The 15,020-nt window shown below is 43.4% G+C and overlaps 1 protein-coding gene across 7 annotated transcripts in view; it reads right to left on the bottom strand.

Annotated features, from left to right (window-relative positions):
* The window catches only part of atp8a2 (ATPase phospholipid transporting 8A2), a 55,963-nt gene that overhangs the window by 29,513 nt on the left and 11,430 nt on the right, over positions 1-15,020 (bottom strand). For all 7 annotated transcript variants that reach the window (XM_034706195.1, XM_034706193.1, XM_034706194.1 and 4 more), the window contains 21 exons: positions 13,362-13,461; positions 12,067-12,165; positions 11,922-11,967; positions 11,666-11,706; positions 9,761-9,834; positions 9,430-9,499; positions 9,044-9,171; positions 8,597-8,708; positions 8,057-8,225; positions 7,847-7,974; positions 7,683-7,760; positions 7,464-7,552; positions 7,169-7,213; positions 6,911-6,983; positions 6,622-6,810; positions 6,490-6,539; positions 6,326-6,395; positions 6,141-6,225; positions 5,529-5,668; positions 4,496-4,634; positions 3,738-3,802 (listed from right to left, as the gene is read on the bottom strand). In XM_034706195.1, the coding sequence (XP_034562086.1) occupies positions 3,738-3,802; positions 4,496-4,634; positions 5,529-5,668; positions 6,141-6,225; positions 6,326-6,395; positions 6,490-6,539; positions 6,622-6,810; positions 6,911-6,983; positions 7,169-7,213; positions 7,464-7,552; positions 7,683-7,760; positions 7,847-7,974; positions 8,057-8,225; positions 8,597-8,708; positions 9,044-9,171; positions 9,430-9,499; positions 9,761-9,834; positions 11,666-11,706; positions 11,922-11,967; positions 12,067-12,165; positions 13,362-13,461 (1,990 nt within the window). The remainder of the gene's footprint in view (positions 1-3,737; positions 3,803-4,495; positions 4,635-5,528; positions 5,669-6,140; positions 6,226-6,325; positions 6,396-6,489; positions 6,540-6,621; positions 6,811-6,910; positions 6,984-7,168; positions 7,214-7,463; positions 7,553-7,682; positions 7,761-7,846; positions 7,975-8,056; positions 8,226-8,596; positions 8,709-9,043; positions 9,172-9,429; positions 9,500-9,760; positions 9,835-11,665; positions 11,707-11,921; positions 11,968-12,066; positions 12,166-13,361; positions 13,462-15,020) is intronic.

Genomic DNA, 15,020 nt, shown 5'->3' with positions numbered 1-15,020 from the left:
ATCAAAAACGTGCTCAAGGACGAAACAGAGAGGTGCATGTTTGCCATGACCGCGTGTTACAGCCAGAGTTTTCATCAGACGGAGTCAGAGCTTTTAAAGTTTCTGCTTTATGGATAACTTTGAATGGAAAGTCTTTGTCAGCATTTCTCACAGTCTTTTTATATCACAAAACATATTAAGATATTTCTTCTGATAGAGAGAGGGGTTAATTTTCAGTACAGTCTTTCCCTTTCAGGAGTGTTCAGTCAATCTGGATTATTTGTCTGAAACTCGTGATTCTGCAAACTTTTCTCTTGATCTCATCCTCAGAGTCTGCAATGTTTACACAGGGAGCTCGACCTTTAGACAGCACCTTTAGACAGCACCTTTCAGCGAGGGTGTAAATCCTTCAAATCCTGCCTCATCACAACTCATTCAGCTGCAGGAAGGACTTCTCTTCTGCCTGAAAATATGTCTCATGAAAGTTTTCTTTTCGGACATGTAGGAGCATCACACTCCAACCTTAAGATAACAAAACCTATGCTACAACAACCAAGCATATTTTCAAGGAAGACGGGCTTTACTTGAAAAAATATCTTCAGGCAGTAACATTGGGACAGAACAAATCACTGCTGTGCCAAATACTTGATTCTGATTGTCAACGCCAACAACCTGATCCCACACGTCCAATCAAATCAATTCACAGATAGGAGGCCAGCATGTTACACCTCTGCTTATTGACACTGTGGTAAAAATGTTCGCTTCGATTAGCATCGCTAAACAACATGGAGGATCCTTTTTATATTAACCTAAATTTATTCATGTTTAGGGGCTGATCTGTCACAAGCTAAGCTAAAGAAGAGAGGAGGTAACAACTCAGAGCCAGAAAGGGACGTCCATACACACAAGAGGCAGAATAAAAGAGATGTCGACCAAACAGAGGACGGGCACGATGCAACCTGAACCCAGAACGGGCTCCGGCAGAAGACCTTAATCTAGTGCTGCCGTCACCACATGCATCAGTTCAGCATGCCAACGACAAAAAGCTTGCGTTAGATTTCAAAAGGGGACAAAGAACACAAACTAAAAAACTTCTGACAGTGCACGACTACACAGACGTACAGATGTCAGTTCACTGAACGCCCTTTAACAACTTGAATCTTGGCAGAGTAGAGTTGTGCTTTAACGAGTCTGCCGCTGGTCTGTGCGCTACTTCGTCCAGATTAAAGTTGTTAAAGGACATTTAGTGTTCTGACAGACATCTTAACGATTTTAATGTTTTGACCCCGGTGTGAATAATGATGCTAATTGTTACGTTATCTCCACAAGCAGGTGGGTGATAAGAATATACAGCTGCAATGGAAGCACGACCAGACGTGGGATTTGAGACTATTTTTGAGCTGTTTTGAGCATTTTAAGTCAATAAAATCATCTTCACTTTTTTGTTTCTTTAGTTTGTGTCCAGGTCAAGGGTCAGGGATCTTGCTCAGGATCTTGCTCACCCTGTCCGATTCTAATCCGCAGAACAACTCACTCACTTTAACTATCCCTCACTCGACAGACAAATGTTTCACCCTCCGATCCAGACTTATTGAGCAGTCAGGGTTTTTTCATACTGTTCACTGAAACATGCTAACACAATCATCCAAACTGTATTAGAAACGATCCGCTCAGTGCTCACCGTATTGGCTTTCACACTCTCGCTTTAACCACACAGGCACTTCTTAAACAAGTATCTCTATAACCCTGACATTAAATGTTCACCCCGTCCAACTCAATTTACACAGCGGCTAAGAGGCCCTGCACGCCATCTGGCTCTGACCAGCAGAACCTGACGTCTGGAAGCTTCCACACACAACTCAAAAGAATACAAAGATTTTCTTTTACTACATGGCATGTATGAGGACCTCTCAATTCAGGAGTGTCTGGACCATATGGTCTCACTGTAGTTTTTCTATGATAAATTATATATGTTGCGTTTTTTTACGTGTTCTGTAGTTTTTTTGTGTTCTGCTTTTGTTTGTAACTTGTAGTTTTTATGCATTCTGTAGTTTTCTTTGTATTCTGTAGTTTTCTTTGTATTCTGTAGTTTTCTTTGTATTCTGTAGTTTTTATATATTGAGTAGGGTTTATAATGTGTGCTGAAGTTTTTCATGTATTCTGTAGTTTTTATGTACACTGCAGTTCTTTTAAATGTTCTGTAGTTTTCTTTGACTTCTGTAGTTTTTATGTGCGCTGTAGTTTTTTTTTTACATGTTCTGTAGTTTTGATGTACTCTGTAGATTTTAATATATTTTGTAGATTTTATGTGTTCAGTAGTTTTTTTATGTATTCTGTAGTTTTTCTAAATGTATCCTGTTATTTCATGTATAACTCTCTACAAATGTTTAATTTTAAAGTACTTTTAAAAGAAGGCCTAAATTACATCAAACAGGCCCAATCTTTGAATCCCTTCCCTCCCAAAGCACCATTTATGAACTCAACATCACATAGGTCCCTCATTGGACACTCAACCTGGGACAATAGTTGGCCTGAAGCCTCATGACCACATGCCCAACTCACCTTTCTAGTGGCCCTATTGGCTGACATGTCTCTGGATGCTTGATTGGAGGTTTCTGACTTTTTCTTAAACCTATCTAAATGTTGTCGGTTGTGTGTTTTCCTTTGACCCTGATGAAGGCCACAAGCCGAAACACGTTGGCCTAAGAATAAATTTGTTCTTTATACCACAAGTGTCGCTGGAGCTCTGACCCTTTTAGACTTCCCTCCCTCTCGGTGCACCTTGGAAGCTGGTGAAGTTGCGCCAGAATCCTCCTCCACTCTGCTTTTACTCCAAGTCCACATAATTATAGGAGAGCAAACTAATCATAGGTGAGAAGTTGTTCAATTACATTTTAGAGTATAACAAACATTGAAATGCTTTCACACAGGATGCCAACTGGACGCAAGTTTTAACCACATAGAGGTCTGTGATGTGATGAACACCCAGCATCTGCACCGAGACGCACATGATGTAAAAATACATGCCTCTGCCTCAGGTTTAACTCTCTCTGTGGGCCCACAAACACTTCCCTCACACACAAATCCATAAACAAACACACACACACACACTCACTCACACACACACAAATTCTATGCTTAAATTTATGAGGCATAATCTTCGCAGCCTCACATATAAACATCCTGAGTAAAAGTGAGCACACTGTGAATGTGTGTAGATGTTTGAGTGTGTGTGAACGTGTGAGAGAGACGGACACATGACAGTAATCAGACCTCTGAGTTAAGCTGTCACACATGAAGCCTGAACTTAATGAGCACGTAACAGGTAGATAATGTAATCTGGAGACTCAGACCGACTCAGATCTCTCTCTGGTCCGACTAAGCACTAACATACTGCTGGTTTTAGTTACACACGTGTGTTACGTACAGACGCACAATACGAACCCTGAGCTGTCACAGGGAGCTTGTACTGTAAGTGAAGGTTATGAAAGAGAGGGGCACACAGTGATGGTTCAGTGCTCGTCTCTTTTCATCCCTTTCTCCAAAGAGACACCAGAGACTTTAATTACCTGCACCTGTGAGCACACAAAGAGCCCCACCCACCAATCCGGCTGTGGACCACACCCTTGTTCCCACGATAACCTCCTTAAAGCCCCCTTCACACACCCCACTTCCTCCTCTATGCACACATAAACAAACACAAAAAGTCCCCACACTGAACAGAGCGAGAGCGAAGGAGGAAGAGGAGAGGTACTCACATCCAGAGAGTCCTCGTTGACGATGATGAGGGACATGCCGTGTGTCACCAGACGACAGGAGTAACCTGAGAAACAGAGAGAGAGAGGGAGGAGGAGGAGAGGGGGGGATGGGCGAGGGATTACATTTACTCAAACCCAAGACACAGGTGAAGAAGTGCTCACATTTCAGAGTGGATTTACTAAATCCAGCTCCATTCTCTCACAGATATCTGACTCTTGAGCCACAAATGATCCCCTTCCTTTAAAGTCTTTGAGCAAAATCCATCTACATCATCAGCATAAGCATTGATTTTATTCTTCTAAATACAGATGTGTGTTTGTAGCAGTCTCCTGTAGGTGTGTGAAAGATAAAAGATGACTCTCAGGAAGCCATCCTATAAAAAGTACGACAGAGAGAAGTCTGTTTGGTTTTTTTGAGTCTTGTTTTGTGGATTTCTGCCGCAAACTTTCCCAAAGCAGCCAAAATACCCCAAAGCAGCAGTGTCATTACTGAGTAATTTAAAGTGCTTTCTATCCCCAGCACTTAAAAACTGGAGACATGTCTGGCATTTCCCAGCCAACATAATGCCTGCTCTTCTTCCAGGCATAATTCAATAAAGTCCACAAAACACAGAGATCCCTGAACAACATGAGGCTTCAGTGACGAGGGGTTTTCCACAGCATAACGGCCTCATCAGCAGCTCTCACTCTCACACAGCTCATCGTCCCTAAAGACGTAAACGACACATTTTTAAGGAGGTTTTTATCTGACATCTCACCTATGTTGATGGCCGTCTCCTGCTTGTCTCCGGTGAGGACCCAGATCTTGATGTCGGCTCTCATCAGAGTGGCGATGGTCTCGGGCACACCAGCCTGGAGACGGTCTTCTATGGCTGTGGCGCCCAGCAGCAGCAAGTTCTGTGCATGAGCAGAGAAGTGTGACAGATACAGAGACAGTATGATTTAGAGGTTGATATTAAGAGAGGGAAAAATGGGCTGATAACTCCAGAGGTTCAAATGATGGTGCTTGCTGTGAGGGTTCTTTATCTGAAGGGAAAGCCATCCATGTCTAATTCAGGGATAAGAACCATGCCAGTAGGTTTACTAACACAGCTCGTTTTGGACCTCAGAGTATCAGCTCTGTGTGTTCGTGCCAAGAGGTAACACATCACCCCCCCTCTTTAATTTGTTTAGCATTTAAATGCATGTGTAGCCTCATTAGACACACTCGGCCGCACACACAAACACTCGCACAGACACACAAGTTAACACTGCTTGTGGTGTTGACTCCGGTTTTATGGGGCTTTTGGCAGCCTGGTGCAGGTAATTACCCCTGTGGTCTCCCAGTCTGAGCCCCCTCCTCCTCCTCCTCTTTTTGCTTCCTCTTCACTTAGTTTTCTCACCTCGACTCGCTGCACCGAGTCCTTGATTTTCTAACCCACTGGATCATCTCTCCTCAGAGAATATTCTCTCATCTGATGAACTGATTTTATGGATTCACTGCTCTCGTCGAAGCAACCATTAAAGCTTTTTCACAAACTTTCACAAACCTTTTTAGCATCTTTATTCTCCATCTTCATCCCAAAAAAAGACAGAATCTGTGAGTCATGAACTTTAAAAAGACTGAGTGAGGAGTTCACAGAGCCACTCTGCCACCTGCTGGCAAACATCAGGTGTATTTTCCTCCTGTTGATCTCTTAAAATAAGGAATTATTTGGACCATCAGGCTCTTTGTGTTCGCCTTTAATATGTCCCCTAAGTTTTGAGACACCAATAAACACCACTACAAAGTAAGGGGGATGTTGTGATTACTTTTTCCAGTAGTTCATAGCACTCCTCAAGTTTCTGAGCGCGGTCTTTGAGCACCGTGCTGACACGATTGTATTCTTTCAGCCACTCCTGGTAGGCACCTTCCTCCAGGTCCACATAAGCGAAGCACAGAGTCCTCAGGCCTGGATGGACAAGAGGAGGACATGAGGATAAGCAGCGTGATCAGGGAGCAGGTGGGAATTTGTATCTTTTAATTAATCCAATATTTCACGGAGGAGTCTCAGGACGTGATGCATAGATCTAAATTCAGATTGGACACAAGCTGACATGATAAACAAGCTTGAGTCATTCTTCATTAAGTTTAAAGTAATTAAAGAACTGCTGAATGAGACTCATATCTTGGGCATGAAGTCTATCAGTCATGTACTTTAAGAACAAGTGAAGTCATGAGTAAATTCAACTGTAGTCCAGTAGAACTGAAATTATCTGTTTAGTTTAATACAATCCGATACCATCTGCTCATTTTTTTTCACCAAAACAAAAAAGAAACTTGAAAACAGGAAACGGATTAAATAAGACTTTTGTTACGATGAGCATGAGAAAAGAACAGATCCATCTATGTCTTCCTGTCCTGCTCTCGTCCGGCCGTCTTACCCTCCGTGGCGAATTGTTCCAGATGAGCAACAGTTAATTCTTTGTACTGTGACGACTCGGTCAGCCGTTCAAAAATGACATTATCCTGCCAGAAATAAAAAAGACAGAAGAAGAAATCAGTAACTAATGAAAAATATCTCAGACACTCATAATTCTGATTTAGGACTTTAATGAGATAAACATACCGCTCCTTTGCAGAACAGGCGTAGCTTCCCAGTGGGCGTCCTGACCACCACAGACATGCGTTTGCGGTTACTGTGAAGGAAGCAGGGGCTCACTTTTAAAACGCACTTGTCTGAAATTACAGAGTTATTTACTGACTGAGAAGGACTTTTATGGGAGTATTTACCTGGAAAACTCCAGAACATTCAGCAGCTCATAGCTCATCTCTTTCCCCCTCTGAAACACACAACAACATGTCAGCTCATAACTTCCCACAGAGGAGCTGCTGCTGTAGTAAAGCACGCAGAGACACACTCACAGCTTCTATTATGACCGAGTCGGGCGTTCTCCCAGTGAAGACAAAACCCAGGCCTTTCGCCCCTTTGACCAGCGCTCCTTCATCCGGGGAGGACGCCTGGTAGATGAGCTGGTCGTCCTCTCTCTCTGGGACCACAGTGTGGCACACTGCCATCATCGTCAGGAACTCACAGATCTGAGGCGATGTAGGCTAATCACACAAACACAAACACAGAGATGAGGTGTTCAAAGGTGTTCAGAGAAACCCCTCTTCAGATGGAAAATACATGAAGACCTTTAAAGACTCTTACATGGCTCTCTATGTTCTGGACGAGCGTTGGGTCATCAAACTCTGTGGAGTTGTTGCTGTTGGACGGTAGATTGCTGCGAGATAAGAGAAACTCATTTATCACATAAGTCTTAAAAAGCAGAAAAATAGCACAGGTTTTTGTTTCTCCAGACAAAGCATCCATACGACATCCATTCCTCCAAAAATGCAGATTGTAAAACAGAGGAGAGTGTAAGAACGGGACAGAGGGAGGAGAGAGTCAGAGGAGAAGGTTACGTACCTGAAGTCCTCCATGGAACGGTCACAGTCAAGATCAGGGAAGTGGCTGCAGCGGTGAATGAGGCGGTATTGCAAAAGGAATCAGTTAATGAAGAGATTAGGTGATTTGATCAAGCATGCAAGAGTTAAATCAGCTGATCGATAACTTGTTCTTTACTACTAGTTAGTCATTAATTGGTTTAACAGTTTGGGATTAGAGGAGACTCAGATTTAGAGGAGCATGAAGTGGTTTTAAAGGTACGATTCTTTAAAAGAGCCGAGAGGAAAGAATGAATCAACAGACAGAGCGGACTCACCCGTATGTGATGCCGGCTATGGTACACTTCTTAAAGTGCATGACATTACAGGTCAGAGTTCCTGTCTTGTCAGAGAAGAGATACTTCACCTGAAAAACACAAGAAAAGAAACATCATTATGTGATGGTGACTTTGTGTATTTGTATGTCAATCCAACAGCCTTTAACTAGATGATGATGAGGAGGAGGAGGAGGAGGAGGAGGAGGAGGAAGAGCAGACCTGGCCCAGTTCCTCATTTAGATTGGACGTTCGAGCCATGGCCGGCGTGTCTGTCTCTGCGTAGTACATCTCCATGTCCTGGTAGAGGAACAGAAGACAGATGATCAGTGTCGTTGATTTAGAAGTAAGCAGTGTTAAAAACACACATGATGAAGCACACATACCCAGTTGATGAAGAGCGCCTGAGTGAACTTCACCACCTCCAGAGTGACCAGCAAGCTGATGGGGATCAGGTTGTTGTACAGGATGATGAACGTCAGCAGGTTGTATGCAAAGTTAGTGGAGATGTCGCCTGCACAAACAGAACAGTCCCGTGTTTACTACTCCTCCATCAAGGTAAGCATTTAGTTGTGTGTGTTTGTTTGTGTTCTCACCTGCCCGGGACAGGTACCAGCACGCGTCTTCAGTGTGTTCCCTGTTCCAGATGGCAGCACCCACAGAGCTGACCAGGGCCATGACCAGCAGGATGCCAAACAGGACCAGGATCTGCATGTTGGTCACCCGCTCCACATTGGAACGCTTCAGGGGGGCCTTGGTGGAGTTCTGGAGGAGGACAGGTGCGTGGTTAGGGCGCAGGTAAAACACAGTGGTCTCTCTGGAGAGGAGTCAGCTCCTTGAAGCACTCTTTAAACACTTTTCTGCACTCATCTAATTTGTGGTGTTTGATTATGAACACAGAGCGATCGTTAAAGTGTTTTGATGTGTGTTGGCAGGATGACGTGTCAGCAGTCCAAACACAGGGGCGGAGGATTTGAGGAGCCTCTCGACTTGGCTGCACTCCAGACTGGTGAACAGTTAATTAAAACCTTCAAACCATGCCAGCTACCTTTTACTGGGAGGTCATTTAATAAACACCAAATTAGACTCAAAGCTTTTTTGAAACCAAGATTTTTCAGGCAGTACTTTGAGTTTACCTGCATCAGTTTGGAGTCGTGACCAGTGTAGACGACAATTCCTGCAGCCCACTGCGTGTTTCTGAGCTGAGCGCCACGCAGCAGCACCTGGTCTGGACCCAGGGGAGCTGGACTGAAGAACACAAGAGAAAAAACATGATCATTAAAACCTGTTTTTTGAAGAAGAAATGTTTCCCACACCACGGAAATGACTGTTTATCAAGCCACTTAACAACATGTGGCTTTTTGATTTGAGTCCATAAAATATTCATATACAATCACAAGTAATAACACATTTTGGCAGGTGACACGGTGCTGCTGCTGCATCCACTTATGTTTGTATGTGTAGACTGTGATTGCAGCCTGATGTAGTACTGTGTCCTAAGACACATTTCCCTCAGAGAACAATAAACGTTATCCTTATTCTCCTATTTTCAATCAAGAAAAGGTTCTGTGTTTGTGTCTCACTTTTGGTTCTCCAGCCGCAATGTGCCAGTGAAATCATACAGGTGTCTGTTGGGGCCCTCACACTCCAAACGGCCAGACATCCCCATCAAATCCTCCAGAGTCTGTGCCGATGCTGTGAGTGGGAGACCCTGTTAAAAAAAGAAAATCAGGAGATGTAAAGTAGGAGAGTTTGTTAAGAATGCAGCCACCAGATAAGGCATGGATAAGGTGCATGAAAGCAAAAAACAGGTTCCCAAAGAAAAAGATAACATTAGGAAGTATGAGGATGTGTTTCTATCACAGCATAAAATCTGAATAGCGTTCCTCTCCACATGTAAGCAGAGGGTTTTAAGTGTTTTGCAGCCAGCAGCTCTGGAAGCACAGGAGGAGCTGCACATGTCCCGTACCTGTCTGATCTTCAGGTTGGTTTCTCCGTCCAGGTTGGAGGTCTCGATGTAACACATGGCCTGAGGCTCGCTGTGGTGGAGAAGAAAGGTTTCATCCATCAATCAGGGTCTCTCTTTTGATCTTAATTATCAACATCTGTTGATACTACAGTATCAAACATTTCAACATTACAACATTTAATACAACAGCTTATCAACAATATCAGAAATGACCTTTAAAGTTTGAACAACACAAAAAATGATTCAAACACATGAATGAATTATCACCAGAGTACATGAAGGCCCACACACAAACACACACATATGCACACTCATACACATGGGGTCTGACCTGGAGGACACAATAACCATGTCAGCTGGAAGGTGTTGGCCATTGGTCACCTTCACTATGTCTCCTACTGCCACCTTGTGGCCAGGAAGCAGCAGTGCAGCGTGAGGGGAAGAAGAAGGGGGATATTAAGACGTAGGGTGAGGGGGTGAGGAGAGGAAACAAGAAGCATGTTAATATGAGGACAACCAAGAGCCAGCCAATCGAGAGAGAGAATGATCTGAGACAAAGTGACAGCGAGCACAGCGGTACAAAGCTTTAACTGTTCTCATTAAGCTGCAACAGAGGCAGACCAGATAAGACGAGAAGATTTCAAGCATAAGACGAATGGGAGGAAAAAACAACATGAATATAAGAACGAGAAGAGGACTTTACAGTTCACTTCGAGGAGACGTGAACACTTAATGAGGCGTCCAAAAAACTGGGGAAATATTCCTTTAATATGTAAATAATGAACAAAATAAGGGGATAAGTTTGGCCGAAACACTCTGAGTCCACGATACAAAGAAAGAACTTGGCAAAGTGGAGAGCAGGAGGAGTCGATATTATCAGTAGAGACAGAGCAGCTCAAAACACAGCCAGGCCGCATCAGTGAAATTAAAACTACTGAGTCTTCTTCTCTTAACGTCCTGAAATCTGGAGCCTTGTTTTCCCTCAGAGGAAACACAATCTGGACTCCACCACGATCATGAGCTGTGATCTGGGGACTGTTTACTGACGCCTCAACACTACTCTCTTGTGGGACCCTCTTTTGGGGGAAACTGGCTCTCTACCAAAGCGCTACTTCACTGATCTTATTGCATGTAATTAATCACAAGGGGACATTTTTCTTATTTTAGTCAATTATGTAACGAGGGACAAATCCAAGTCTGCCACAAAGAGTTCTCATCTTCAGACGGACGACTCATCACTGCCGGATTTTAACATGAGCAGCTCTGAACACACTCCTTCACCTGTCCTGACCCTGAGTGATGGTGGGACGACATTCCTGTTGTCGCCCCACCATAACAAGGACTCAAGGTTGATTTGATTTGACCTGCTGAGCCCGGACTGTACACAGCTGGACTCTGGAGTTAATGAGTACATTCAAGGAGACCACCTGATGAGAAGAAAACGGACACAGATTTTTTCTGTAGAAACATACAGTGAGAACTTTGTACTGTGACAGCCCGGGGTTCATTACGCTCAGGTTACCACTTCATGTGAGCAGGTCTTTAGGATCTGTGTATCAGATGCAGAGCAACAGAGAAAACCTAATTATTCCTCTAACGAGGTCTGTCTGTGGAAAACTGGACAAATTACGCCGATAAAAACAACAAACAAAGTTAGCTGTAATCCAGCCGTGAAGCATCGATGCTAATTGGAAGAGTATTTTTTCCCTGTCTCGGATCCAAAGCACGGACTGACTGAGTGACCACAGATGTGCAGGACTAAAGAAATCTTACAAACCAAAGAGAGGAGAAACACGCACAATCACAGTTCAGCAGACCAGACTGAAAACCAGTTCCCTACAGACTGACGCAGTATTTAAATCACTAAAAATCCTTTAGAGATGTTTGATGTGATAATCACAAATGCTACAAAACCAAAGGACACTGAATGTGCAGCATTTTTTACTTTTAATGAGCCCGTCTTATTAATATCTACCATCATGTCATGTTTATCAACCTCCCTGCTTTGGCTGTAAGTCTCAGCTGAATGAGTTATATCCTGATATTTATTGATTTGGTTTTGTTTGCCAATGTACTTAATAAGAAATCTATTCTTTCAGCTGCACGTCTGCATGGCTTGGTGCAGTATTATATTCCTTCATTCATGGCATTAAAGAGTTAATAACTGAATTGTGAAACTGAGGCGGTAAAGAGAGAGATGACACATTGGAGTGAGGAGTGAGATGAAGACTGATACCTGTTTCCAGATGACCGTCTGCCAGGCTCCGTTCCGCAGCACTGAGAGACAAGGACAACACAGCCATCAGTCAGCCTATAGACAGCGCTCATACAGTATTCATAGCCTCTAACTTTTGTCTGGGGTCGGCACTATAGTGAGTGACAGACAACAGCTATTCAGTATGCCATGAAAGGAAAACAAAGCCCACGCAAACAGACACGAGCACACTCATGGAAAAGCGCACAGACGGTTGATGATCCCATGCAGACGGTACCTGTTGTCTTCTTCTTGTTCACCGTGTTGTCTGCTTTGTGTCTTTTCTGTAAAAACAGAAACATCATGCTTCAGCTTTACAGCTTTCCTCACAATTTAAAACGTTGACTCTCTGTCCTCAGAGCTCAAGGTGATGCAATACTCACGTAGTCCTCTATGATCTCTTTGATCCCGGCCACAGTGAGGATGAAGATGAGCGGGACCAGCGTGGTGTAGCGACCGGTCGGTGATACATCAGGAATTTGCTGCAGAGAGTCAAGATCAGTGGCACTCAGAATTTACTGCAGATAGTGAGTGTTGAGCAGCTTTAAGTGCCCGTAATGGAGCATCAGGGTGATGGCAGAGATTAAACATTACTTCTAACTGCACTTCACAAGATCTGAGAGCAGGAGGGACGAAAGTACAACTTTTAGTGGAGGAACATAAAGAGCATATTCTCACCAATAACAGTCTAAAGTTACAATAACAATCAATCACAACAACGTGAAGCATGTCACTTTTTACCAAAGCACAGTATTAGTCGTGACATAAACCATCCTGATTAAAAGACAGCCCAGCGTTAGAAGATTCAGGTGTGATGCTACTGTGACCCAACTAAAGTTTGCTTTTATATTTGTTAGATTTAAATCACATTATAATTACATGAGTAAATGAAGCTCTTGTGGTAAAAAATGACCAGCAGTTTATCTGTTGTTTGGCCATTCATCTCAGGTAAAAGACAAACATGTTGCTCATTTCCATTCTGCTCTTTGCTAATGGGCACATCTTGGATCTGTTTTCAGTAACACACTCACACCCTTCCTGACAGACACCTGGAGACGACTGCTTTGAGGTACGTTTCTCTGACTGATGGCATATTAAGACCGTCTTGTTGGGCTCTCCATCTTCAGACGTCACACTCTGCTGCATTGAGAACCATGATCTTAAAACCTGCATCATAACTCCGCCCTAGATGTTGAATAACTTTGAATACTCTTGAGTCAGTTTGTCCCGAAGGATCACCGGGTCTCTCCATCTTTCATTCCCCTGGTGCTGTGGTGCTGAGTGATGCCTGCTTCAGTCACGAGGAGTTCACTCGCTTTACTTATGAGTTGACTTGAGTCAAGACCCCAAAAATAAAATGATCCCACTTTTTCAGATAGAGTTCAAGGACAAAAAGAAGATTTTATATGTCGGTGATACATTCCAAATTGAAATAAATCAGGTCCCTATACTGTCATTTATTTGTATTGATTATCTTTTATTCTGTTCCTCGTGGCTTCTTCAGACAAATTCAACAATTTTTAACTTTCAGCATCCAGAGACCGACTCAACACTGAGCCATAACTCTGTTTCCAAACTGGTCAGACCTGTGGGAACCTCTGATGCCTGGGCCATCGTATTCAACAAACTCAAAGCATCACTGTGTTGTTGTTTGCTGTTTTGTTGTGTATGGATTTACCTGCATAAGTGCGATGAACAGGAAGAAGGAGTTTGCAGCCCGCCTGATCTGCTCGTACAGGAACCGGGGCAAAAAGGTGAGGACCCCATACTTGGTGGTACTGCGGAGCAAGGAGAGAGGAGAGGACAAAGGCTGAGCCAGGCGGTGCATTAGCAAAGGTTTCATGCATAAATTGTGTGCTAATGATTTTTTAACCTGACACACTTCAACAGAATTACATTAAAGGCCGGACAGCTGCAGACTCTGTATCACAGGTCAATATTGCAGCACTTAAAAATCTATTAGAGAGACTCAATTATGCTCAGAGAGGACAAACAGAGTCATTACCACCTGCACACACATCACACCTATAAATAGAGAAATGACTTAAATCCAGAAATCTAAATTTAGATCCAGCACCCCAGAAAAGAGGTGCAAGATTCCTTGGCAGCCCCAACCAGTCGGTCAATCAGCTGATCAAACAAATGTATTGATTGGCCTTGTGACAATCAAGAGCTACAGTAAGAGCTTTTACAGAGGCTAAAAATAAAGAAGTCAACCTTCAGGTCAAGCCCCCCTTCGGTGTGTCCTGCATGGCCTGAGTGAAAAGTGAGTGCTTTCACGATGGCTTTTGTTTAATGGAAAGTGTGTGTTTGTGTGTGAGCGCAACACATCGCTCGATCTCAGCTCAAGATCTCCTCTGAGATGAGCACATACCCGCTTTTCCCAACTTTACCAATTTGAGAGACATGAAACTACAAAGAGAAAGACCACACACACAAAACTGAGAAGCAACAGCTGTTAGTCTGTTTCATACACAGACACACACAGAGACACACACATACACTTACACTCTTAACGTCCTGACCCTGATCCTCTTGATTCCTCAGGGTAACTGATACTACACCCATGATCTAACAGATAAAGCCACCTTAATCTAATCAAAGATGAGTGACGCCAGACTCAGTACACACAACGCATAACACACACACACACACATGCATTAACCCAAAACCAGAAAAAGAACGGCAGAAACATCTGGCTGTGTTGTTTTTCATACTATGGATGTCCGACTTGCTGGTGTTGTTAACAGCTGTTAGCTGCAGGGTGCTACTCTCATGCTGCTTTGAGCCTTTGTCCTGCTTTTATATAAAAAAAGGTCGGTGTTCTTCATGCATTATTCACCAGAAGAAAGAAATGGGCTGTAGTAAGCTGAACAGAAGAGCACAGTCAGGTAGATTTGTTGAAAAAGCAAGTGTTTGTAATAGAAACTTTTATTGAAAGTCTTTCTTTGAGAATAATAGAGCAGGTTACTTGTTGGAGTTTGTGTGAAGGAGAGCAGCACTAATGCTCAGGTAGTATAAACAAAACTGCATGCAGTGAAATATGAAAGTGAGAGACTCATCGAACGGAGAGGAGGTGAGTCGAGAGTGCAGATAAAAGCTACAAGGCTTTAATCTCAGAAAAATCAATAAGGCTATTGAACCTTTAAAACATAAACTAAAGAGTTACAGGAACACAGGGACATCAGAGGGCATGCCTCTGAAGCCAAAGTGCTCCTGACTCTCCAATCAGCATGCAGCAGGGCCGAAAAACACACCACGCTAACCAATCAGGTGAGACAGGGAGCAGCCGCCTCACCTTAATCGTATCTGTAGGGCTGAAACAGGCTGTGAAAGT

The sequence above is a fragment of the Notolabrus celidotus genome, chromosome 17 (genome assembly GCF_009762535.1).
Source record: "Notolabrus celidotus isolate fNotCel1 chromosome 17, fNotCel1.pri, whole genome shotgun sequence".
In the NCBI taxonomy this organism is placed as follows: domain Eukaryota; kingdom Metazoa; phylum Chordata; class Actinopteri; order Labriformes; family Labridae; genus Notolabrus; species Notolabrus celidotus.
The sequence above is the reverse complement of the archived record's forward strand: the minus strand, read 5'-3'. Positions and strand labels throughout refer to the sequence as shown.